Source organism: Camarhynchus parvulus, chromosome 2 (assembly GCF_901933205.1).
Source record: "Camarhynchus parvulus chromosome 2, STF_HiC, whole genome shotgun sequence".
NCBI lineage: Eukaryota > Metazoa > Chordata > Aves > Passeriformes > Thraupidae > Camarhynchus > Camarhynchus parvulus.
Window position 1 is genome coordinate 17,531,717 of NC_044572.1, and position 26,569 is coordinate 17,558,285.

The window sequence follows — 26,569 nt, forward strand, 5'->3', positions numbered from 1 at the left end:
ACGGCAGCCGGGAGCCAGTTCCTGCCCTCGCCGTGCCGTCTGAGAAGGTGGGTGGATTTTTGGAGGGAAGAGAAACCGCCAGTCGGGAGGAAGGGGAAGGGGACATGCTCCCCCATCAGCAAAGGCAGCCACCAGCGCCGGGAACGGCGGGGCGGGGGCAGGAGCAGGAGTCCCGCGGGCCGCCGAGGAAGAGGGGCCGGCTGGAGGGCCGTGAGGCGGCGCCGCCGCTCTTCGCGGGGTCACGTTGCCGGCCCGGCGGGCTGGGGGCGATGGTCACCCCTGTTCCTGTGAGGGAGGGGGCCGCCTGCGGCTGCGGCGCTGAGACTGCCCCGGGGCCTGCCCGGAGATGGGCTGTAGTGGGTCGGGGCAGAAGGGGGGCCGTGCGAGGGCCGGGGAAAGCGATCGCGGTGAGCGGTACAGGCGAGGCGGCACAGCCGCGCAGAGCCCTGTGCCTTCGGGAGGGCGCTAGCTGGAGTGCCCCGCCGCTCCCCCCCCGCCGAACCCGGGCCAGTGCCCAGGTAGTCGGGGGAGCCCAGGGACGAGCCCGGGGGGGGCGCAGCTGGCGCGGCGCAATGGCCCCAGCGCCGAGACGCCCTAATTGCCGCCGGCGGGGCCGCAGCGGCCGCCGGCTGCCGCTGTCGAAGCGCAGCAACGTCTGTGCGGGGGGAGGCCCGAGGGAGGGGCGCGGGCGGGGCGTGGGGCGCGGTGGTCTGATCGCGAACGGCTCCGGCTACGTAGACGGGGGGAGGGAGCTGCCTGCGAGCGGGGCAGACTCGCGTAAGAGACAAAAGCTCGGCACGGCCTCGCTGCTGTCTGAGGGGTCTTTTGTTGCCACTTCTTCATCGCGGCTTGTGCGCTTTCTGCTGCCGCCCCCCGCCCCAGCACGCCGCTGGATACAGCCGGGGCGGGAATCGTGAGCTGGCGGCGGCTTCCGCCCGGCCCGGAGAGCGAGCGGCCCCTCGGTCCCTGGTCCCGTCCTCCTCGTCCACCAGTTGATCAAAGTTCGGCTGGGCCGAGGCGGGGAGCGGCCCTACCGCCCCCACCGGCCGGGGCTGCCGGACAGCGGTGCTCCGTCCTCGCTCCCTCCGGCGGCGTGTAGTGAAGTAGGAAGGATCGGACACCTCCCGCCTCTCCCCGCTTGCCCTCTCCTCCCCGCGGCTGGGGCTCTGGATAGGAGGAGCCGGAGGAAGAGGAAGATGACGGAGTGGGTGCAATTAGCCTAACAAGGGACGGGCGGCGGAGGCGGCGGCGTCCCCGCGCCGAGGACTGACACATCTGCTCTCTCTCCTCCTCCAGCCATGAAGGCAGCAGCCGGGGAGCGTAGCTGAAGCCCAGGCTCGTTCCGGTGCTCTTCCCTATGGCAACCGCGTGAACGGGGCCGACCCGTCCCCCGGCGGCGGGGCTGGGCTGGCCGAGCCTCGCCTGCTGTGCGCGAGTGGCTCTGGCGTTGGTTCCCTCCTCCCGTCCCTTCCCTTCCCCGATGTGGGCTCCGGAGGATTTGCGCCGCCTTTGTAACCGGGAATGAAATAATGGCGACCCGGTGGGCAGCGGGGCCACCCGACGGAGATGGAGACAACGAGCCCCCCCCGGGCGGCGGCAGCGGTGCCGGCGGCCAGGTAGGAACGGCAGAGGCGGGCGGGGCGCGGGCCGGGCCGGGCGGCCGCCTCCCGCCGCGGGGAACGGCTTGGCTGGAGCGGGCTTAATGGCCGCTCCCTCCCGCTCTCCCTCCCTCCCACTCTTCCTGCCCGCCCGCCCCGGAGTTGCTGGGAGTTGGACGCTGGGAGTGGTGCGGTTCCCCAGCAGCGGAGGGGAGGCAGCCGCCCGGCCGAGCGCTCGCCGCGCTCGGGGCACCGCTCCCGGGCCAGGAGGCGGCGGCGCCTTCGCTGCCTCACGGGCCGGGCGGCGGCTCCCCTTCCCGCCCCGCGGAGCCGCCGCCGCCCTCGCCCTCGGGACGAAGGTTTCCCCGGGGCCGCCCCTTGGGACTCTCGCCCCCCCGGCCCCGCGGGCAGAGCGTGGCGTGTCGCTCCCACGCCCAACCTGCCCGTCCTGGAGGAGCGCTTCGCTGGGCGCTCTGGAGTACGGCTTCGTGCCTGTCACATTTCTATCGTGGTGATTTTCAGTAGAAATAAGGGTCTGGCCTCTGTCTGCTTATACCCAGTGCTTGCCAGTTTCCTGTCTGTCCACAGCCGCTTATATTGAGGATATTTCTATCCATAGCATTTGTTGCTGGAACGATCCTCTGTGTGTTTAGTTCAGAAACTTAATAGCATGCCCTATGGTGGCACCATTGCGTGTTTTGACTTGCAAGACAAAGTTTTTAGCACAGAACCGTGTCTGATCCTTCTGTGCTCCCTATTAATAGTAATGTCTTCGAAACAACTATTAACTCTAGATTCAACAAAATAACAGCTTCAGTAGGTTTGTTTTCGGATTTGTCTTAAACTTTATTTACAAAGGCAAGCGTGATTTTGTATCTCTCAAAATTAGAGTATGTATGTTGTGCTGAAGAAAATGCTGATTTAAATCCACAAAGGGCTGTGAAAAATACGCCTTTTATGTAGATATTCCCCCTTTTGTTTGCTGAAGTTGAAATACAGTTGAGTGATTTTTAGGCATACAGAACTTTAATTTAAAGGTGTGGGTGATTTTTTTTTGGTTGTGGTTTTTTATTTTGTGTGATTTTTTTTTTCCTTAGGACACTGAGTTTTAGCTTACTGCTATCTTGAATTCACCCTTTTGCCTTGGTTTGGAAGTGTCACATATGGTATTGTAGGATTTTCCTTTCTGCTGTCACCTCAATTAAGAGGTTCCCACAGTCTCTTAAAGCCAGGTGGGTTAGGTGAGGATAAAATCAATCTTAAGTAAGAGCACAGAAGATGTTAACACTTTGTGATAAAATACAGCTCAAAAACAGTGCCATGTTTGGAGAACCTGTTCTTCAATACTGTTCAGATAGTGTGGGAAGAAGGAGAAAACTGCAGGTCTAAGGGTAAAAATTAATATTTGCTTTTTAATTCTGTAACGTTGAAACTTCTGGTCATAATGTACCTCTCCCTGTGGCGGTAAGCCTTAACAAGGCCTGTGGCACTATTGGAGCTCATCGTGTTAAAGCTGTCTAATTGGGGACTACTAATAGGCATGGAATTGCAAAATGGACTGCTCTGCCTGTTGTTTTGCCAGGTACTTACATGTTGGAGTTAAAATGTAACTGGTAGAAAACATGTGGTGGGACCTGTGATTTGCCTTAATCACGGCAGGCCTGATGTAATCTTCGCTTGAACTTAGACAGCCCTGGTGAATGTCTGATCAAGGTTGCAGTGCGTTCTCAGTTGCCTTCGTGTAATATTACTGCATGTTTTAAAGTTAAGTTTATTTTCTTACAACTTTACTTTCATAGATTTGTGTAAAATACCCAGAGAGTGAGAATTTGTGGCTTGACATCTGCTCTGTTCGTTTGATGTAATAGTTACTGTGCAGTGCTTCACGTGCTGTATGTGAACAAATCCCTTTAATTGAAGTCTCTCATGTTTGTATTGAACAGTGAATGGCTTTTCTGTTTAAAAGATCAGAAAACACCTTTAATGAAAAACAATTACTATAAAAAGGGACTTCAGGTTTCAAAAAAATTGCTGCGGTTGCAGGGATTTCTAGTATTCTAATACTGATGTGCAAGGTATTAGCAATTTTGGGAAATGATTTATGTTTTTGGGACAATGGATCCCATATGGTGTTTGCATTATAATGCAGTGATTAAGTAATCTACATTTAATGCTTATGTCTAGATATACACACAGCAGGCTGTCACGAGGAAGACTCCAGACATAGCTGTTGTTCACCACAGTCAAGGGAGTTGCAACAGAAATTAGGACTTTAAATCAGTTTAAGTTTTTGGAAATGCACAACTGTTGTCATCAAGGTTTGAGCAAGAACTGAAAAACTTGTACTCTATCTTCAGGATCAGTGGTCAGACTAAGAAAGGGAATGTTTGACTGAGAAGTGGTGCTTCTGTGAGTCTTTGTGTACACAGGTAGGAGAATAGAGGACATGCAGTTTGAGTCCTCTGGGTACCATGTATGTTGGTTGATAATTGTGTTTTGTTTTGGACACCTGCCTACTCTGATATTAAGTTCTGTTTGGTCACACCTTGCTATGTTTTCTATTTTTATTTCATTTAATTTTTATTTTTGTTTCTGTTCTCTTTGACACTGTACCTGGTGGTCTTTCTCAGTACAGAGCCCCTTCAGTGAAACGATTGTTGCGAACAAAGATCGCACATTCAGGCTTGCAGGCTCCGTCTGAACATGGAGCGCCTGTTCAAAGGGACAGGTCACGTATTCTGGGCTCCTGGGGGAGCTGCCAGAGAGGGCCAGGGACTCTCAGGGCTGTTTGCCATTCTGTTTGAAATCTGACACACGTTTACAAATAGAGGAATTGCTGGGCTTATGTTCCTAAGGACAGATAAGTGAGAGTGTGTTCTTTCTGGCTTTTAGATTAATAAGTGTTGGCTATCTCTGTTCTGTCAGGTTGTAGCCGTATTTTGCTGGAGAGTTTAAGCCCTGCTGAGGTACAGGCAGTACTTCTTCGGTCACAACATCCCACCTACGGGTCTGTCCAGATTCGAGGCTGGAAGTGGTGTCTTCATTAGTGTAAATTTAATTTCCCATCCTTTGCCTAGAAAGGCAAAGCAAAAAGTGCTTTTTAAATTTTTTTTTTTTTTTTCTGTTCCTACTGTTTTGTTTTTAAAGAAGTGCTGTGTCTCTTTGTGATATAGTTTACTGTTAATCTATATTAAAAGTACATTCTGAATATTAAATGCAGATTTAAGAAAATATTAAGCACAGTGTGTGTGGCCTTAAAAGCCAAATTTTAATTTTTAACAATACTATGTCCTCAGTTTATGAATAATAAAATTAATACAAAAAATACTTTATAAAATAATTTTATTAAGACTGATATTTTGGTTACGTGTTTTTGTTTTGCTTAGCAGATGAGTTGTTAGGAATAGTGAACGGTCTTTAGTGATTCCCAAGAGCTTCTGTATTTGTTGAAAGTTAGGAATACATTTCCAAAGACTTCTGTAAAAGAAAAAGAGCAGCTGATCAGTACTTGCTTTGTAATCACAACTGTTCAATTTCAGAGAAGAAGAAAGCCCACAATATTCTTACTCCTACACCTTATCAGAGAGAGTGCAACTGCATAAACTGAAGACAAGCATGTGCTGGGTCAGGAATCAGAGAAGGGCAATGATGGCACTAAAAATAGAAAATCATTTGGCTTCTCGCTAACAATAATGAATAGATCGTTTACTATGTTAACAACCCTGTTGGGCTGACTTTGGTAAATTTCAAGTGTGAAATTTCCCAGGTGTTAGGTCTCTCTACTATCAGAGCAGAATGTCAGTCTTTCTGTAATTGTGTCTGTAAACATGTGAACTGTTCTGGAACTCTGTTGTTGGGTATTGATGCTTTTTCTATGCCTGATACTCAGAGGCTGGAAGGTTTAATCACAATGTTAAAGATCAGAATTAGAAAAATCCATTTATAAAATTTTATATGTCTAATAGTACACAATACTGATTGCTAAAAGTGTACATTACTTAGGGTGATAGAGAATTCTGCACAAAGCTTCCATACTAGCCTTACCTGGAGTTTTGGTTGCAACTGTTCGAAAAGCTTGAGTCAAATCCTGTTTAATCATGCAAGCATAATGCTGACTTCTGCTCTGATTTATGTCAGCATAAGCCTAGGATAATTTGACAAAACATGGACCTCTTCCATGAAGAAATGTTATGTATTCGATAAGTGACAATCTGGAGCAAGAAGTAGTTCCTTCAAGAAAATGAAGGTATCTGCCTTCTAATGTAGCTGTGTTTAATGTGTTTGTCTAAGGTGACTTCTTGCTTTCCAGTTACACAACGTTGTTGATTGTACCACTTTGATATAGTTGTCTGAAAAAAAAAAAAAACTTTTGCAAGAGAAATGCAGTGGACTGAAAGTATCTTGAACTGTGTCCACATGAAATAACTGCTCTTACTGCATGCAGTATATGCATTATACAACTGAACTTTTTTCTTTAACAGGTTTGACAAATATCAAAGCACTAAGTTGACTTTATCTGTATAAGCTATTTTTAATGATTTTTATTAAGATGCAAAAATAACGACTGCTACTTCAGACATATTATTTAATGTAATTTGTATTTACTTTCATGCAAAAAAAAATTGAGAGAACAGTTGGGGAAGAGGAGCTATTTCATCTCACACACTTGTACTCGCACACTTGTATGCATTTGTGATCTTTTCCCTCTTGTATCTTTGAAAGCATCTTACTGGAGGTGGATAAATAAATCATAACTGAACGATATGGACTCTGAAAAGAGTAAAAGCTGGTATATTTTTCTTTAATTCTCTGACTACATGCATATGTGACTGAGTAAATGATGATTATAATATAAACATGTACAACCTGTGAGCCTTACTAAGAGAAAAAAATTATATTTCCAAGGAAGTCCAAGTAACAGTGTTAGGCTAAGCTGTTAGGAATATCTACTGGTGCTTTGTAGCTGCTGTTTTGGTTTTTTTCTCTGATAACAAATGGAAGAAAAAATTGAGGCTTTCTAGCATTCAGAGGTTGAATGCTATTCTTCCTTGCAGTTGTTTGTGTGCTAAATTGCATAGAATAGGAAGCAGATATAAAAAGTTACGCAATGGTGTTAAATGAAAACAAGATTTATTGATTATGGTTAACAGGAGTCATTATTTTTAAAAAAGCATGTGTTAGCCCTGGTGTAAATGTTGAGGCTTCTAAACTGCATTGAAACTATCTGAATTGACAGTACTCCAGAAGTCAGTCTGGTGGGCTGTTAGATACAATTCCATGATTGTGGAAGCTGTCAGAGCCCATGATCTCGTCAAAACCTTGAACTTAGGGCCTTGCTACAGAGGAAGTGTTTGTCTGCTTGCCACAATAGATAATGCATATATACTAAAAATATGTTATGCTAAGCATAGTAGCCAGAGAGTGGATGTGGGTTATGCTGTCTGGTCAGATTGATTTCTTTCTACAGAAATCTTGTAACACTTTGCCTTTGATTATAATATGAAATGTAGATTATTGTAAATGCTGTGTGTTTCTGCTGTCAAATCCTTTTTATGTCTTGTAGTTTTCATTTTTTTGCAAAGACACTCCATGGTATTTTTTGCTCATCACCCAGTAGTAGGCACACACAGTAGAAGTATAATGGGTAGGAACAGTGACATCAAACAGGCTTTGATTGTGTTCATATCAGAGGCCTGATGCATCTTGTAAACCTGGAAGTGCATAATCTTGGAGTTGCAAGGTGGGATTAAGCTGTTTTATGTGTACAGTTCCTGGGTACATAAAGGTTATTTAATGGGAAGGCTTCGTCTGTGGTGTGTTTTTTCTTTTTGTTGGATGTTTGATTTTCTTTGGTATGGGTTCTGTTGTTTGTTTTTTTAACCATGGTGAAATGCATTTTTCATTTACATTAGTTAGATGGGAACTCTGGCTTCTCCCCGTTTTATTGTTTACTTTGGTAACAGAGAAACAATTTTCTGAATTTACGGTTTGATGACTGCTGTTGGATTTGAAGAGAACTCTTCTGGGGAGGTGATACTAGAGTTTAGTGATTGGATCACTGGGGAACAGGATGGTAAAGATTAGGCACAACTGTATGCTTTGTTCTCTGCATCTCTGTGCTGGGGGGCTGAAACTACTGCATTTTTCTGAATTGATGTACCCTGTTGTTCTGTATGCCAGGGAATTGTGTTCAGCAGAAAGTGTTGCTGCTTTATATTTTCTGTTCTAGATTTTTGCACTGAGAACTTGTAGATAAGTGTTTTAATGAGGCCTTGGGATCTGTTGCTGCAGCTCTCTCCAGCCTATTTGAGAGAGCCTGATACAAATCACTTAAGTAAATATTTGGTGCTGGGCATGAGAGGTTCTGTGTGGGCATTCTGCAAAAACACAAACAGCTGTTTAGATTTTGACTCTGGCTTGCAACTCTGAGTACACACCTTTGGGAGTGTAGGTAGTAGGCTTATTTTTGTTCTAAAATTCTTAATTTCCATTTGCCAGCAGCTGCTGCTTTGGTGAGAGTGAATGAGGTGCCTCCTTAGAGGACATGGCTAATTACAGATTGTCTGCTGGTGGAGGGGGGCACTCTGAGATAGACATTTTCTTTCATGTGTCTCTCATTTGCATAATGTGTTAGGACACACAGTATGGACTGCATTAAGCACTAGCAAATATGCTGTAGGGAATAATCTTGCACTGGCATCACTAAGTTGCCTAGATAACATAATCTTCAATATTTTAAATGTTGAGGTTTATATTTGTCTATTTTAAGGGCCAGGGACAAGAAATCAATAGAAAACCATATAAACTGTAATGAGGAGAGAAATTTTAAATGCTTCTGAGTAACAGTTGCAGTTGGTACAAATAGGTTGAAAAGAGAAACCTGAACTTGTGTGGAGATTTCGTTTTTTGTTTGTTTGCTGTGGGTTTTTGGTTTTTTTAGTTGGCTGCTTTATTGGGTTTGTGGTTATTTTTGGGAGTTTTTTTTTTTTTTAATTTTACCTAATGTAAATGGCAGTGTGCCCTCCTATTTGTATGTATGTATATCTCCTTACACTTTGATGAAATACTATTTCTTATTAAAAATTCATTGCAAACCATTCACCCTTTAAAGGACTGTATTTTGTTCTTTTCTAGTTAAGTTTTTCATCTAAATATTTGGGGCTTTTTGTGTTGCGAAGTTCAAGACATAAGAGAGTGAACAATCCTGTAATAAAGGTTTAAAAAAATCAAGTCTTAAATTTCCTGAAATGTTAGTGTTGAATATATCTGTGTAATTCTCTAAGTGCAAGGGCAGAAAAGACTAAGATTCAAATGCTGATGTGGTTTAAAACTTTGAGGTGAATAGGGTCTTGGATACAACTTGTTCTGTTCATGGGGTGAGCTAAAAGAGAATGTTTGAACTCTCAATAATCCCTTACAGATCACTTGGCTTGTGGCAGATAGATACAGTCTGCTCAGTGATACATTCACAACATTGAGGTGAATTACTCAATTTTGAAAACTAAAACGGAGCTCAATCTACAGCTTAAGTTGCGGTTTTATATTGGGAAACTACACAGGGAGAGATGTTGTTCAAAAACTAGTTTATGGAGCTAAAGTCATATGGATTTCAAAACCATAACACAATTCCAGTTATTTTTGAGAAAAATACAACATTATAACTTGTTCAGGTCTGTCCAGATGTAATAGAATGTGGAAGAGGTTGATTTCCTAAGCAGCTTGACAGATACTTAAATACAATTCTTTCATTAAAGTCTGTGGTGGTTTAGACATGTTTAAATGTATATGTCCTCAGTTCCGTAATGTTTAAGAGAGCTAGAGGTCTGTCAGCATTTTTAGAAGCTATCAAAATTTCCTTTTGATGCAAGAATTGAGAACTGAAACATTTAGCTGTTGTCTTTTTTTGTTCAGCAAAAGAAGCAGCAGGTTTAGTATGTGCTCCTCAAGCAGGTGACTCTTCTTACCTGTGAGTTCTGACCTGTTTTTTGTAAGATAAAAATCTGTTTAGGGTTATCTCCAAAAGAAATGCTGCAGTTGTCATGGAACAAGCTGTCCCATTGCACTTCATGCTTTGTTATTGTGCTTTTCTTCTAATTTTGATGCAACTTTAATAGGGAGCCTGTGACTCCAGTGAAAAGCGTTCCCATGTAGAGCTGCAAACATTTCTTACTCATCAGTGGCTGTAAAATCTGACTTGTTCCTTCTTGCATGCATTTTAAATTTTTTTTATTCTCAATCATCATGGTAGAAGGTGAGTAAATAAACTTTGCCTGGAGTAATCAATTTTCATGGCAATTTTTCAGGCCTTCTGCTCCATTCTTTGTACTTACACTGTTTTGGTATGGATCTGTCTACATACAGTCTCACATTTTCTGTATGCTTTAGTTATATTTTAAAATTTGTTGGAGAAGTTGCTTTGGAGCTGCTTCTGAGATGGGATTTAAACATGATCTTTCTTTTCTTAAGAAAAAAAGAATGAATGGCTTGTGTGCTGCTCTGAGGGTTATTAAAGTTTCCCATTGAGGGTATTAAAGTTTCCCATCTTGCCAAATTACCAGTAATATGGAATTTGGAAGAGTGAAACAAGTGAACATGAACGACCTTCAGTATGCATTGCAACCTGTGTATCTGAATCAGATGCTGAGTAATTCAGTATCAGTAAGTAGTTTGACAAGCTGGTATTCTGATCCTGACGTCATGGAGGTGATTTTACAACCTCATTTCTTGCATCTCTTTTGATGGCATTTTAATTCTTTTAAAACATGAGAAGTAGCATTCTCACTTTTTAAAAATAGTGCATATAGAACCAAAATGGCCCTTGTAGCTGAGTCGGTGCACCAAAGGGTTTTTTCTGTATGAAGGTGTTATGAAATGTCATGTTGTATAATGGAAGCTGGCCAATACAAGTGGCATTTTGTAGCCTATGCCCTTTAGGTGTTTGTTTGTTTGTTTGTTTTTTGTGAGTTCAAAACTGTAGATGGTTTTGAGTAATTTTCTCTCAATTTGCACTGGGACTGAGGCTGTGATTCAGCTGTGTATCTAAACAGGTCTGGTAACTGTCTGCTGTTTTCATGAATTTAATGGCAGTGGAGAGGTAAAAGTGCTTCTTTTGTCATCTTTCTTTGTTGAGAACTTTTGCCTGCTGATAGTTATTCAGATTAGTGAGGATGAATTGTCTGTGCAGAAATGCTCAAGGACTTGCTTCAGCACTAGTTCATATAAAATGTGCGTTGAGTGCCAAAGTAGTATGTCACATGTAAAATACTGAGAGGTAATGATTAACCAGGAGCTTATGGGTGAAATCTTAAATGTTCTGGTAGGTAACTCCAAGGATTAAACAGCACCTTAATGCTTGGTGTTGTTTAAAAGAGTGAATTGGCATCCATTTCCTAATAATTCTGGACATGTTCTCTGTTATGCCTCAGTATATAAATCCATAATACACTTGGAGCTGATGTGTCTGGGTTTCATCTCTCTCCATTTTTCTCTGTCTCAGAAACAATATAGTAGAGCTGGAAAAGTTGTGGAGAAAGGCTAACTATGGTAATTGAATATATGGAATTGTTTCTGTATCAAAACCAGAAGCTAGGACTTGGCAGTTTGAGAAAGAGGAGACTAGAGACAGGTGATGTTGATACGTTGTAGCTTTCTCTGTTTTCATCCTGAATTTCTGTGGATCAGCTCTTTACTATCTGCACCAAGAACTTGGCAGTGTCAGATGAGCATGGTGGGGTGAGATCAAGCAAAAGGAGATGGTCCTTTGTATAAAAATTAATTAAACTTGTTACTGGGCTCCTTATTATTATGAAAGCAAGTGTGTAGTCTGGATATATTTTTGAAAGAGCAATGCTTTTAGAGTTACTCTGTACCCTTGTAGTGGAATGAATTATGGATTTGTGAATAATTAAAGCTGGGAGGATAGTCTAGTGATGCTTGTTTCTGTGTTCTTTCCTAATTATTCACAGCTATCAGCATTTGGTCACTGTTAGAGCTGGGCTAGTTGAGTTTTCAATCTGATCTGCAGGTGTTCTTACATGTTACAGTGCTGATTCCATAATAGCTCATCAGGATTCCTTCTGCTTTCAGGAGGTTCTGTACCAAGCCTGATGAAACAAGGCAGCTGTTGGTTATTAGCAACAGGAAATAGAGTTTTTGAAATATTCAGAACTGGGCCTATTTTTGCTTCTTGAAGATACCAAACTTATGTCTTTGGTTTTACTTGGTTTTGTTAAAGTTGTTGCATCATATGGGTCTAATGTTCTCCAGTTTTAATAAGCTAAATGAAATGCACCATTGCCTGCTTTTGTGTTCACTCCATCTCTTCTCCATCCACCCTACCAGATGAAGGAGAGCTCAAGGTGATTGAGGATTGTACACACAAGTTACATATGCTGTCGTACTTTTATTTCTTTTCTACTTGTTTACAGTCAGACAAGTGCTTTTTTTGCCTGTGGAATAGTTTTCTGTGCCACCTTTTTAGTGGACTGCATTACATTGCAGGACTTAATTTTTGATTACAAGTCTTATTGCAGCAGCAAACTCAGTAAACCACTTAGATCCTCTGGAAAACTCCTTTCTTCTTTTGTGGTGAATGATGCTGCTGGGACTTCCGCTTGTTGTGGAGTAGTTACTTCTCTTTCACTCTATTTCTATAGCTTAAGGGAAGGAAATAGCTCTTTCAGAGGCTACACAGCAAGCTACGTAGCTCCAAAGGAATGGGACTGGCTGATGGTGGGATAGGGAAAGGATCGAGGGAGCAGCTCCATCTGGCAAAATGAGACTTCTCCCCTTCACAAGTCCTGAAAATCAGTTATCCAGAAGGTAAGATAAAAAAAGGTAAACTTCTACCTAAACAACTGGGAAATGAGATGGCCACAAAAATAGTTCTGTTGAGTTGGGGTTTTTGTCTTTTGTGGGTGGGTAGACAAATAACCTCCACCCCCAAAAACTATTTTAAGCTAGATCTAAAATGTTAAAAGGCATCTGTGGCTAAGATGGTTTCTGGTCTTGTAATCAGTGATTCATGACTGAGAAACTAAATTCTTTAATGTGAGTGAGTAGAGACAGTGGTAATATTAGACAAGTTACTCAGCAAGGCGTGTTCAGGGTAAACAGTCCTCACTGGTGAGTTAGTCTGTGGAGAATCATTTTTTCCTTGTTTCATTTAAATCCTAGACTTGGATAAACTTAGGAAAAAATCTTGTATTCAGCTAAGAATTCAGTGATGCCTGTTTTTCACACTATCCCAGTGTTAGTTTATTTGGGAAAAAGATTCTCCCCTTGCAGCTCCCTCAGCGTGTTAACCTTTATCTATTTCATGGCCATCATTCAGTGGCTTAAAAGTTTGGATGATGCAATGTCAGTAAGTGATGTAATGGTTGTCTGTAAGCTGCTTTGCAGTTCACAATGGGAATCTGAAGTTTGGACACCAGATTTTTTTGTGTTAGGTTCTGTGTCTGCTGTAAGGGAGGTGAAGCACAAACACCACAATCTTCTTATTTTGGAAAGTGCAAAAAAAGTGAATGATGATGTTTTAGTGTGGGGTGTTTTTTTGTTTGTAGTTATTTGGTATGTTTTTTGGTGGTGTATTGCTGTGTGGGTGGTGGTTTGTTTGGTTTTTTCTTTTTTTTTAATTATTGGATTTTTAAAAAATTCAAACCATTAGTTCTACCAAATGAGTTTTTTTTTTTAATTATTGGATTTTTAAAAAATTCAAACCATTAGTTCTACCAAATTAGTTCTACCAAATGGATTTTTAAAAAATTCAAACCATTAGTTCTACCAAATGAGTTAAGGGGAAGGCATTACGTGTGAGATTAAAACCAGGATTTGTGGGAGTGACTTGACCTTAAATTCAGTTAATACTGTGGTGACTTCCCCCACTTGGATAATCTGGTCTGGCAGATTTCTCTTTCCTGCTTAGGACCCAAGATACCTTGAGCTTTCATTCCTTGGAAAGTGCCTCTAGTCTTCCCTACTTTTCTAAGTGGGAAAGCTGGATTACAAGAATATGTCCTGAATTGAATGTTGCTAACCTTTTCAAGGCATGAGGAACAGTGGTTGTCCTTCTTTGTATTCTTTATCCCATGGCACAGTTGTTTTTTGTGGAACTTGATTTCTTTATTGCAAAGAGACTTCCCATTTGGGAAAGAAATATAACTAGTTGTATTTTGGAATGACTCACTAGAGAAGGATCTTCCAATTTATTCTTGCTGCTTAATAAGGCTGTTCTGGCCTATGTGCACATTATTTCACAAGCCTGTTTTTCTCCGTTACCTTATTTACAAATGTCTATTACAAAGTGGCAGTAGAGGCTTTACTTTTCCATTATAATGTTTTGTACTTTGTGTTCCAATGAGTTCTGAGAAGTTCCATTGTATTAATTGTTTTAAATGGTTGAAGTCCAGACTATTTTTTATTCTTAAGTGCAGATTTAGGTTAGATGATTTTAGAAATGATAAAAAATAGGTCAAAAGACATCTTGTGTTATGTTAATAAAAATTTTTTTAATAATTGGTAAAAAAAAGTATTTGGTCTAATTTAAAATATTAAAAGGGGGGAAAATTACATTTATTCATACTTCATAAATAGCCTGTATAAGTCTTTTCAGCTGGAGATGGTTCTGGATTTCAGCAGGCTTTGGATCAGTGGCTCTAATAAATGAGCCTTTGGAAAAAATCTTTAATTTTTTCAAAATCACTTGTGCCTATTCTTTAATGCTGATTGTTTTTTGTGTTATGTGCTAGAATATAAAAAAAATACTTGAATTGTATACTTTATTCAAACCTTCTTTTGGAGAGATCAGTGTCAGGTTTAAGTAAAAATATCCCAAGCAACTAACATTTCTTCACTTGTTAGAGTAAAAAACCTGCAAATACTGGTTCTTTGTATAATACAAGACCATACATGCTATAGAAAACCTGACATGCTGTTACATATGAAGTCACAATGTGAAAATATGAAGAATGTAAAAATAACTGTATATTGAAGCTGAACTCAATTGAAGCTGAAGTGGAAGTAGATACATTTGTTTCAGGAACAAAATGTTTGTCTTTTTATACAACTCCTTTATTCTTGCTCAAATTTAGAGGGTGAGAAAGCTTGTCTGTATAAAGGAAATCTGTGAAGAATAAGGCCTGCTTTTTTGAATGTGTGCAACTTGAAAGTGTTGTAGGTATGTCTCTAAAACCAGGCAGATAAGACTCTTTGCTGTAAAAATAGTACAAGTTGTGAATTTAAAAAATATAAATTTAATCTCAAAAAAAAAACCAACCAAAAAACCAAAAGCAAAACTAAAATAAATTCATGAGCATCTTTCTGTAGCAAGTCATGGACTAAAATATAATTATACTTCATCTAGTGTCTCTTTCCGGCATTAACAGACTTTGCCTGTTTTAAGAGAATTTTGTCTTCCTGGTGTGGTTTTCTTTTCTGTAGCTACCACAGCATTTTCCTGGAGCCTGGAAACCACTGCTGTACCTGCAGCAGTCTCTCTTCAGTGTTAGATCTATGACTTGAGAGTTTCTGGCCCTCTGAGAGCAATATTGAGGTGAATTTGTTCTTCTGTTTCCTCCTTCCTTCCATACACACACGTGTGATTATATGTTAGAATTGTGAAAGTGGTTGCTGAAGCCAGAGAAGGAATGGATATGCTTTTGTACTTATGTTGAAAGTCCTGTGTACATTTTAGCAGAGGGCATTGCAGATTGTGTTGGACATGAACAGGTAGGGGATGTTAGGGATTTGAGCTAGAATGTAGCACTTCACCAAAATAGTCTGAACCTGATTTGCCTGCAGCTCCGATTTGTGTAGCTGCTATGAAATGCTTTCTCACTACTGAGGATACAGCATAGATTTAAAACCAGTTTTCACCATATCAGTGAATCATTGAGGTTGGAAGGCACTTCTGAAGATCATTCAGTTCAGTAAACTGGAGCAGGCTGTCCCGGATGGTGTCTAGGCTGGCTTTGACCGCAAGTATGGAGACTCAGCAGCTTTTCTTGCAACATGTTTCAGTGTTTGATTGTGATTATAGTAAAATTTAGGGTGGTGGTGGTGATATTTATATGGGTTTTCCTCTATTTCAGTTTGTTTCTGTACATTTTCTGATTTCATACTTGGCCTCCTGCTGGATCTCTTCCTGTTGTTCATAACCCCTTCAATTTCCAGTTCAGTTCATTGTTCTTTTTTATCTGGCCCATACTTCATTAGTTTGTCCGTAAGAACGTAGTAAGAAACAGTGTCAAAAACCCTCCTGATGTTAAGGTAAAGAAATACCTGCTACTCTCATCTACCAAGCCAGCCAACTCTTTACAAATGGCCATCAGGCTGATTAAGTATGTTTTATTCTTGATAAATCTACCTTCTTGTCCTTTGTATATTTGGAAGCCTTTCTTGTTGCCTTTCATGTCCGGTACCAGATGAAAATCCAAGTGGGTTTTGGCTTTCCCGGGGACTTTGGCTTTCCTAACCCCTATCACTGCAAGCTCAGACAGTGTCTTTGTTTCTTCTGGATCACCTGGATTATGCTTGTGATCCTTGTACACTCCCTTTTTCATCTGAGCTCAGCCAGAATCTTCTTGCTTGTCCATGCAGGTCTCCTGCCACCTTTGCTTGATTCTTTGCACACTGGTAAGGACCATTCTTGAGCTTGTAGGGGGAGATCCATGAAAAATCAACCAGCTCTCCCAGACTCTTCTCCAGGCCAGCCTCCTTTGAAATTCTTCCAAGCTGATCAGTGAGCAGTTCTGTTCTCTGGAAGTCTAGGGCTGTGAGTCTGTTATGTGGCTTTACTCTCTGCTCCCAGGATCCTGAGCCTCGTTGTTCACAGTCACTGTAGCTGAGGTGGCCCCTGCACTTCATGCTCCCAAGAATTCTTCCTTTTCTGTAAGTAAGAGGTTTAGTAGATTGCCTGTTCCTTTTTGGAGTAACAGTCACCGGTGTCAGAAAGGAACTGTTAGCACATTCTGGAAGCCTACTGGGTTGCTTGTGTTCTGCTGTGATGTTAATAAAATTATTAAAAATAATATATATTTTATTGCATATGTTTTTGTGAATAACAGAATTCTTCTGAATTGGTCTTGTACAAGGTAAAACCCTTACAGGCTGTTGGCCAGGAACTTGTACAGGGGAATTAAATGCAGAGAAGAGGAAGTTTCATTAGATGATTAATCTGTTTCATTATATGATATAATTTGAAAGCCAGGATGTAAATTTGATAAGAAAAGCAGTGAAGATGTTTGGAAAAGGACTGTTAAATAAAACTGAAACAAGAGCTTATTTTCCTGCAGTTAAGTAATTTTTAGTTATTGTTGATGTCAGTTTAGAATTGTTGATGTCATTTTTGACATCAACAAAATGTTGATGGTTGAAAGTATTTTGGTAAGTTGTGCTGTCTTTGTCTTGCTGCATCTTAGTGGGGTGCATGTGTCCTATCGTCGTTTGACACATGATATTGCATGCAAACACACCCAGGTCATGGAACTTCTGCCATTTGGCCTGAAGTTGCTGAATGGTGATTTTTTTAAAAAAATAATTTCTCACTTGAAAGACAAGGTTAGCAAATATATTGTCTTTTTACAGACATAGTAAAAAATGAAAGCAAAAGCCTCCAGAAGAGAGTCAAATATTTTTGCACAGGCTGATTACTGTCACTTATGTAATGAGGAGCTTGGCACATGTGTAGTAGTGCATGATTGATGGGTCACAGTGTGTGTACTCACTCTTGGGACAAGACTGGTAAAATACATTCCTAAGATATACTGTGAGCTTAATATGATGTTAGGTGAAATTTTTGCTAAGGGTCAAGACCTGCTGCTGGCTGAAAGAAGGTTATGGTGACACAAGGCAGACGTTCTGCAGAAATATAAGCAACTCTGAATTTAATTCATGTGACTTTGTTATATAACGAATAGTTCAACGTGTAATTTTCCACTGATAAACCTCCTGCTTGCTTGTTTCTTGGTTTCTGCTAGTGTGCTGCTCTTTCCCTCTATTGCACACATTCAACTATGTTGTTTTTCTTTAATTTCTTTTTGAATGGTGTAGTTTTCTATAACTTGTTTCCTAGCATTTTTTGGCTGTAATATTAGTACTCCCCTGAGTACTGACAGAAGTCTGCTACCTGATATGTTATGATTGATTTAGGACTTGCTTGTTAAAATGGTATGTTTTTCTTGAAACAGTAATTTCATTAAGTTTCAGTGGCGCATTAATTTTAGACTGAATGTAGCTCTCACAGACTGTCTCAAACTTGTCGATGACATTTTGTGTGGTGTGTTCTTTTTCATACAGAGAATGTGTTGGCGGCTGAACAGTTTTTCAGTCTGTTGGAATATACTGGCTCAGTTGGGTTTACATACCATATCCTGGGTTTGTGCACACCTGAATTTCTGTCTCAGGTTGTTTATATCAGTCTTTAGTTATTAAAAGTTTCTTTGAGATTTTGAGTGCTAGTACATTTATTCCATATTTACTAGGAGTCCTTAGAGTGGGAATTTTTTACCTTTTTAATTAGCTCTGCACTGTAGTGCTGAACATTTCAGTTAAAAAATAATAATAATAAAAAAATCCTTGACCTTTTATTCTATCCGGCTTTTTTAGACAGGGAATGTGTTGCTCATTGATGTACTTTGTGCTTAGTATTCAGTACAGAGGTAAGTTTTTAATGTGTGACAGATTATTCATGTTCAGTTAAGTCTTTGTGTGCCTTTGTATGTTGTCAATCACACCCACCATGCATCTTAAAAATAAGGATCACTTTATGCCCTCTCTCATCCCTTCTCATCCTCTCCTTTTCCTACTGAACTGTTACTTCCTCCATTGCTGGGGTTTCTTTCCATTTAGTGTGTGGCAAGGCTTTAATGAGTAGAAGACTTAAGAAGAGCCAGGGAATTACATGCTGATTTTGCAGCTCTGGAGGTCATTGATCCAACACTTCAGTGAGGGGAAAAAAAATTAATATCAGTATGAGTAGTGCTGCTGGTGTAACTGTTATTGTTGTGCTTGTGTAGCGTATCTGTTTGTCCATACTGTTCACAATGTTTGTAAACATGGGTACTCTGTAATCTCTGGACATTGTGTTGGTGTCATTCCCAATCTGTTCACTGTTGTGTTCTTCCCAGTGTTTGGTCCTCTCTGTGGGACATGACAAACGGGAGGGAGGGAGGGTGTTCAGGGCCTGGAGTGCCTGCCTGGACAGGAGGCCACTGAGCCCAGCCTGAAGCAGGGAAGGCTGAGGGCACAGCTGGATGGGGCCTTCAGCCTCTTGAAAGGGATGGGATGAGAAAATGGATGTAGTAAGGGAAGCTCCAGGTGAACACAAGGAGAAAAAAATTCTGTTTAGGGTGGTTAAACATTGGAACAGCTTGTGAGAGGTCCTGGAACCTTCCTCTTTGGAGACTTCTGGGACCTCACTGTGTGAAGACCACAGTAGCCTTTTAATCGGCAGTCTCCAGTGTCCGCGATTAGGGCTCTATGTTTGTCACTTTTTCTTAGAAGAAAAACATTGCTACATTGTAAAAAGTCCTACTGGCATGTCCTTTCTAATAAAAATGAGATGTTTCTTATTGTAGTTATGTGATGAAAAGGACATACCTATAGAAGTCTTAAAAAAAATTGGAATTAGATTCAATGCAAAGCACTGGTGTGGGGCTTTTTTCCCTCCCGAGTACCACCTGTATAATGCCTTATGAAGATTACATTTTCAGTATAAAGTAAAGCTCAGTGAAATTTTGTTATTTTGGACTAGTCTGTTTTAGAGATAAAGGTGTTTTAGGCATAAGAAAAAACCAAACAAATGATAGATCTTGGTTTTAAGCCTGTCTCAAGAATTTCAGTGAGATGACTGCAGAGGATGTGGCTTTTCATCATGCAGCATGAATTTTTACTAGGGTGAATTTTTACTAGGATGATTAGGTCAAATTTACAGTTCCTCTTCGTTGCTTAACTTCGCAGGATGAAATTTTGGTGAAGAAAATGGGAATCAGGTTGACTTTCTTAGGACTGTTTTCCCTATGCGTTTCCTGTATTAACAGCTTTTTCGGGTTCAGCGCTCAGAAAACATGAAGGTACAAATTTGCTTTCTAGAGTTTTCTTCCTTACTTTATCCTTATGTTGGGGAATTCCAGAGATTGTGTTTTAAACTCGGTTCTTGGAAACCCTTTCATTGTGCTTTAACTTCTCAGTGTAATTAATTCTCTCTGTCAAGATCTTGGGAGTAAGGAGTAGAAAAGATGGATCTCTAAGAGTGATAAATCTGGAGGAAATGGTGGAGTTAGGATCTAGGCCATCGTACCACAGCCACCCTGCTTGGCCCTTATTTATTAGTGAGATCAATGGATGTTATTACTGATCTTTAAATAACATTAGTTATGTGACTATTTGTTATGTGCAGGGTTGGAGATAGGCTTGGGAGCAGCTCTCTACTTGGGGGATGGAACTCTATTGGCCAGAGTTTTGGTGCAGCTCTGCTTATACTCTTTTATTAATAGCAAACACCCCAAAATATTTTTAAGCTTAAAAAAAAAGATTTTGCACAGCTTTTCCTCTATAGAAAGCTGAAAGGGAAACAAAGTTATTTTATTGGTTTAGAAATTAGGGGAATGTATCTCCACTCCCTACTGACTAAATCAGGATAAGTCCTTCCTTCTAGAATTAGCTCCAGGTGAGGCTTTTTATTTATTGGTTTTCTGTTACAAATTCAGTAAAGATAGTATTTCTCAGAAACCAGTTCCTTCTGGTTCATAGGTAGGAAGTTTTTCTCCAATCTCCTGTGAGGCCAGGCTGCACTTCTGAAGGCATTCTTAGTAGTCTCTGGCTGAAGTGGTTCACTGAAGGGCAAGCAGTAAGCTGTTTGGCTGGCCAAGCCCATCACTTCTAGAAATGTCGTGTCTGCTTGAGAGATCATTTGGAAAGTGGAACTTAGTATTAGTTGGACTTTTTGTGCTGATGAATGGTAATATGCTAATATGAGCAAACTTCTGGTTTTTAAGATGCTTCCTGCATTTAGGGAAGCAAACATTCTCCTTGTCTTAACCTTTTAGAGGATACCCTGACTTTTCTAAGAATTCTGGAATGATGAATTGTGCCACCAGCATAGTGAGGTTTAGGACCATAATTCTAAGCGACACATCATTACTAAGATCTACTTAGATACCAACCCCACAGAGCTACATGTGTTGAGTTCTGTGGTTTTTTGCAATCAGTGTATTTCCCTTCAGTGGTAAGCAGTAAAAATTACCCTGGGTTCACAGTGTAATTGAAATGTTGAGGCCAGAGGGTGAAGCTATTGACTTCCTCTGTAAATGTAATGGGGCAGTGCTTCTAGTTGACGAAAAGCAGGTCTTTGCCAGGGCTACAGTAGTGTTTTGCATACTGTGTGTTTTTGTCATAAAAGTTCCTTTTATCCTGTGGTTAAGAAATAAAAAGTGTTTAAATTCCATTGTATGAAAGAATTATTAAGTATTGTGTCAAGTCTCTTTTGTGCCACAGCTAATTTGCCTGTTACATACAGAAGAATTCAGACACCTGGCTTCTCTGCACCTTGGATCATTTATACGTGCATTGTAGTAATTTCACATAGTAATTTTTCACGTTGCCTCTGAAAATACATTATGTTGTCTGAGGTGTAAAAAACCCTGGGCTTTCAGATGTACTCCTTTCTTCAACATAATGCTGCTATTAGCATCTGCCTGGCTTCTACTTCACTGTTTTGAATTTCCTAACTAGATGCTTAGACCTGGAGCTATACCCTGTTAAGAGAAGTGCAGCACTACCTTTGCTCTGCCTGTGTTTTCTGAATTTGAACTCTTGCTCCCTAGAAAAAATTATCTTTAGCTCTACAGACATACAAAAAATGAGGAAAGTATAGTTTAATCTATTGGAAAAGGTGTGTTGATCAGAAAAAACAAAAGTGTATTGTTCTGCCTGTACTCGTGAATTTTGCCAAGAATATTTCTGATTCCTTTCAGTTATATTTTTTTCCTAAAGAATGTATATAAGCATTATAAGATCAAAATGTATTAAAAGTGCTAGCTTACGATTCTTCAAGTTTCTTCTTTTACTTTTGATGAAAAGATCACAATATCTGCATTTCTGGAGGATAATTGCATGCTGAAGTAGCAGAAGGCACTACAGGTGAAAATGCAAGGCTTGTTTCTTCAGGCAAAAGGTAGTGTCAAGAAGCAAGTGGTGTAATGGAGCAAAGAAGTAAAAATTCTTTAATCTGATTTCTTTTGTTCATCAGTTCAGATGGGCATCAGTCTGCCCATCTATTGGTTGCTCTGCAGGTGCTCTTGAAGGTCCCTGGCCAATTTTGGTCAAATTTCAAGGCTGGAAGATGGTCTCAGAGATAATGAAGTGCCTGGAAATTCAGGGTCACTCAGTAGGTAGAGGGAAGCAAAGCCCTGGTTAATGCCTTGCACTGCCGGTGAGGTGGGGGAGCTGTTGTGGCCAGTCAGGACATGTGGGACTGCCAAAAACCCATTCTTTCCCTTACAGGGGATCTGGCAGGACCAAAGAAGATGAGGGGGAGTTAGAAGATGTATGAGACCAAAGTCAGTTCTACTACTCGTGTAGCAACTTGATATGTTTAATTTGTTTTTAAAATAAACCTTAGAAGTCTTAGAATTCCAAAGCTCCCTGGAAAATTTGCTAACTTCTTTTATAGGGTATTTTCTTCCAAGTAAATCTACCTTTGCATGAATGAAGACTTTTGAGAAGAGATGGAAATGTGCACAATGATGGGGAAGAGCTTTGATCAAGTCCACATATTTTATAAAACAAAAGAGAATGGAAGTCATGAAAGTTAGTTTCAGATTACATCATATAACTGATCTGATAATGCTGTTCATGCAAAACTGGGCTTGTTCCTAACAGAAAAATTACGGAAAAACTGAAGGAAAATCTGAATGTTTGAATCTCTTCCAGTTATGTAAATTGCCTAGAGAGATTACTAGATATTATAGAGATCAATCTTTGAGTTTTTTAAAAAAAAGACTGGTGTTTAGCATATGGAAGCATGGTTATGGGGTCTAAACTGAAATTTTTTTTAGTACAGGGAACAGGGGTGTTTGATTTTGTTGTTTGTTTGATGTGCCTCATCTTCATTCAAGTGAATGAAAGCTTCATCAAGTTCTAGACAAGCCTCTGGCACTGTGCAAGTTGAAAATTTGGGGACAGTCAGAAGAGAAAGCTAGGCATAAGTTACCAAGCTGTATTACTTAACAAGCTGTTTTTATTTAACTCTTCTTCTCTTGGGAGTGACAAGTGGTGATACTTGTTTCTCTGCTGGGTTCTGTAGCTTGAGTGTGACAGGACTCCGTACTGCATTATGTTGTCTGTAATCAATACAACAAGTTGCCTGACAGATTTGAAAACCTAGCCCAGAGTAGCTTTATTTGTAGCATATGTTAGCTGGTATATTTCATTTTACCATCCTTCAAAAGGAGAGTAGAGGTGCAGGTGTGAAAAATGTTGCTCATTAGTAATCCAGTATCTTAGAGTCTATGTCCCCTGCCCATGCATCTGCAGGAAAAAATGTGCTGGCAAAGGACTTGGGACTGCACTGAGTAACTCAGTGTAAATAATGTTTCTGCATGGCACCTTCCTCTGTAGCGTTTGTGTAACACTAACAAAGTGGGAGTTCTACTCAAGCTTTACATTTGAGACCGCAGGTAGGAAAAGGAGAAAGGCTTTTGGAAAGGCTCCTGTGAAGGGTACTTGGAGATCTCTCTTGGTGTGGAGGTGAAGTGGCCAAGGAGGGTGTTCAGCACAATGGACCTCGCCAGCTGGGGTGCAGCAGCTTTAAAAAGGTTTGCTCTGGGAGCTTAGGGTTCTTGCTCTGTGAGAGACCTACAGGAAGGTATTAAGGAGTGTAATGTTCACTTAGAAATTTTTTTTCTAGGGTTTTTATAACATATGTACAATGACTAATCATTACTTGAATTTTGGGAGAGCAGTTCTAGAATTGTCATTCTGAAGTCTAACACCTTGAAGAGCTAATGCTGAGTTTGGAGTGTTTTGGCTCTGATAGTGCAGATGGTAAAGTTTAACACTATAGAGATATCCAATCTGTAGGGGTAAGTTATCATTTAATAAAAAGATATTTTTATTCATGGAAAAAAAAAAAACCCAACGCTGTATGTTAAGAATAACAAAATAAGGATTTTATGTGAAAAATAATGTCAACAATACTATGTTATATGTTTTCCAGCGTACCCAAACCAATTTTCTGGGCTTGTTTTTTGGTTTTCAGTTCAGTCAGTGAACTAGTTAAGTGAAAGAAATGTTCAGAAATTTTTTGTTGTAGTTGAGATTAGACTTCTGCTTTCTAAGCTGGTGCTTACCTTTCTGACTGAGAGCTCAGTACTTTCTTATTTCTTCTTTCACTGGTGGACTGCCTTCTAGCTGAGGGAAAAGGAAGGGAGAGGAAGCAAATGTGATTATTTTGCTAGCTGATAGACTCATGTTGCTTCACATGTGCTCTAGTAATTTTATTTTAATGAAGATTTTATTTTCTCATTTTAGCTGGCTTCAGGAAGAGCTCAGCTGTTCTGATTGCCAGTTAGGTGAGGCATGTTAACTTCAAAATTTGTACTTGGTGTTGAAGGACAATTCTGCTGTTATTCTCTGTGTATCAGAGTTGGGCTTTGAAGTAAACCATGTAGTCAAGTACTGAGAACATACTATTCTAACAGAAATAGGAGGATTTAATTGAAAATGTCATAATATTTCAATAGTTCTTGTGTTTACCAACAGTAATATTTTTTAATTCTGGTTCTCTTCTTACAGTCTGAATGCAGAGAAAGCAGGAATATGTGTGTGTTGTGATCAGGCTGGTGCTGTATCTGGAGTGACGTGGGTGTTGGTTTCTGGGATTGTCTTTCAGGAAGGTGGTTCTCTGTGCACAAACAGTTCAGCCTTCTGAGCACCCCCTGGTCTCGATAAGAGGGTATTGGGCTGCAAGTGAAGATGCTTCAAGTGCAGTCACAATTGTTGATTAGTTTTATCCTAGCCTTGTATTTAGAGACTGCAAGATTATTGAGAAGACTTAAATGTATTATAATAGATTTGCTATCTAAATAAATGTCCCAATAAATTGAAAAGATTTTCTCTGTAATCACTAGAGGTAATACTGTATTTCCTGTGTGTTTCTGTAGGCATTAATGTATGTAGGGATTCTATTTTACTACAGTGGAAATTTTAGGATTCTGAAGCCCTGTCTTAAGCTGGCAAGTAACTTAGGTCTGGCTTTGTGTTGGCATCAGAAAATGGCCGAGCTGATTGCATGGCACTGCAGTGTAGTGAAGAATGGAAAGACAGCAGGAAGTCCCTGTTAGAATTCTTCCTGTGGTGGTGCTCAAGCCAGTTGTGAGCCCATGTGTGTTCAGACTGGATCGCTAATACTGTAAGTGAAAAGCCTGCTGTAAAAGAAAATATGTGTGTTGTTGATACCAAAGCCATTACCTTTGATGTGATTCAATTTAGGTGCTTTTATCATCATTCCTGGGGGTAAAAAAAAAAAAGAGAAAGACCTGCCTACTTTTTAGCCTGATCATGGCTGCTTCATTGCTGATGTGTACACTGTCTTCTGGAGATAGAGGTTCAGATGTAACCTAGAAACAACTAGTAATGTATCTTATTGTTTTCATGGGGACAAATAAGTGGTGGTGGGTAATGCATTATGGTAGGAATAAGCATTGCAGTATGTTCTTTCCATGATTTGCTTGGACATGAAAAATTGCCATATGGAGACATTTCAAATTAAAGTCACATTACATTTTGTCTTAGGTTGGAGATGATGTCAAATAACCAGGTGAATAGTACTAATGTATTCTAAAATGCATTTGACAAATAGACTTTAGTAAAATTTTTGCTAGATTTTGCTGTTTTAATCCTCTGCTGACATAAAAAATAAAGATAGTGAGAGCAAGTGGACACTGAAACACAATGCTGGTATAGGTGTGTGGACACTGGATTAGACAAACAGGAATTTTCACAGGAGCGGTACATCTACCAGCCAGGAATTTGCAGGTGGAAAACAAGTGATCTGCTCTTTAGAGATATTGACCTTGTAGGTAGCAGTGATGATAGCTTCAGTGAACTTAAATATTCTCAGGAGCTTGATCTCATTAACACTGTAAATGTTACCAAGTGCTTAATGGTGTGACAGAAGTATACTTTGCATGAGAGTACATATGGCTTTTATTTCTTACTCAGTCCTCACTAAACTTGGCTGTGCATTTCTTGAATAGAACAGTGTTAGAAGCTTGCTTCCAGTTTCTAAAGATTGCCAGCTGCATTATAGAGTGCAGTTTGAGGAATCAAAGTATATTTGAGTATATTCATTTTTATGGGATAACATGAAAATGATACTTTACTATAGGTAAAGGTAATAAAAAGTCAGGTTTTGTTTGCATGTTGATTGTTCACTGAAACAGAGGCTCTGTAGCTGAATATGTCAGATAAAGAAAAGGAAATGCTAGAAGTTGGTTAAAGAAACGAAACACAGGACTAGGCTACTGAAAATGACTATGGCTAAAATCCAAGGAAGTGGGCATTACTTGAGCTTAACTTCTGAACTGAACTGATTGCTCGGGAGAAAAGGACTTTCCTACGTTGTGACTCAAGCTGATGCTTGACAGATCAATCCTGCTATTGCATGTCCTTCTTGGAAGCAAATATGATGGTGAAGTTGTCTTGAGAGTGGGTGCAGGAGAATTTTTGGAGAATTAGGCACCCAAATTCATGAGTACCTCACTGCACGAGTTTTCAAAACAATTACTAGAACAACTCTCTTTATATGATGTAGATATTGTGAATTTGTTTGATGTGTTTACAAAATGCATTATAAAATACATTGTTGAATTCATCTAATGAGCTTATACAATGATAAAATACAAGTTGCATTTATGCAGAAGAATTACAGTTATGCTAATCTGTTATTTTCTTTTGCCCTTAGTTTCTGAAGG

General features: G+C 40.4%; 1 protein-coding gene across 1 annotated transcript in view; it reads left to right on the forward strand.

Annotated features, from left to right (window-relative positions):
- Positions 1 to 745: 745 nt before the first annotated feature.
- ARHGAP21 (Rho GTPase activating protein 21) overlaps positions 746 to 26,569 on the forward strand; it is a 111,130-nt gene continuing 85,306 nt past the window's right edge. Inside the window, 1 exon segment of the mRNA XM_030971390.1 lies at positions 746 to 1,616. Within this exon segment, the coding sequence (XP_030827250.1) occupies positions 1,530 to 1,616 (87 nt within the window). The 5' untranslated portion in view covers positions 746 to 1,529.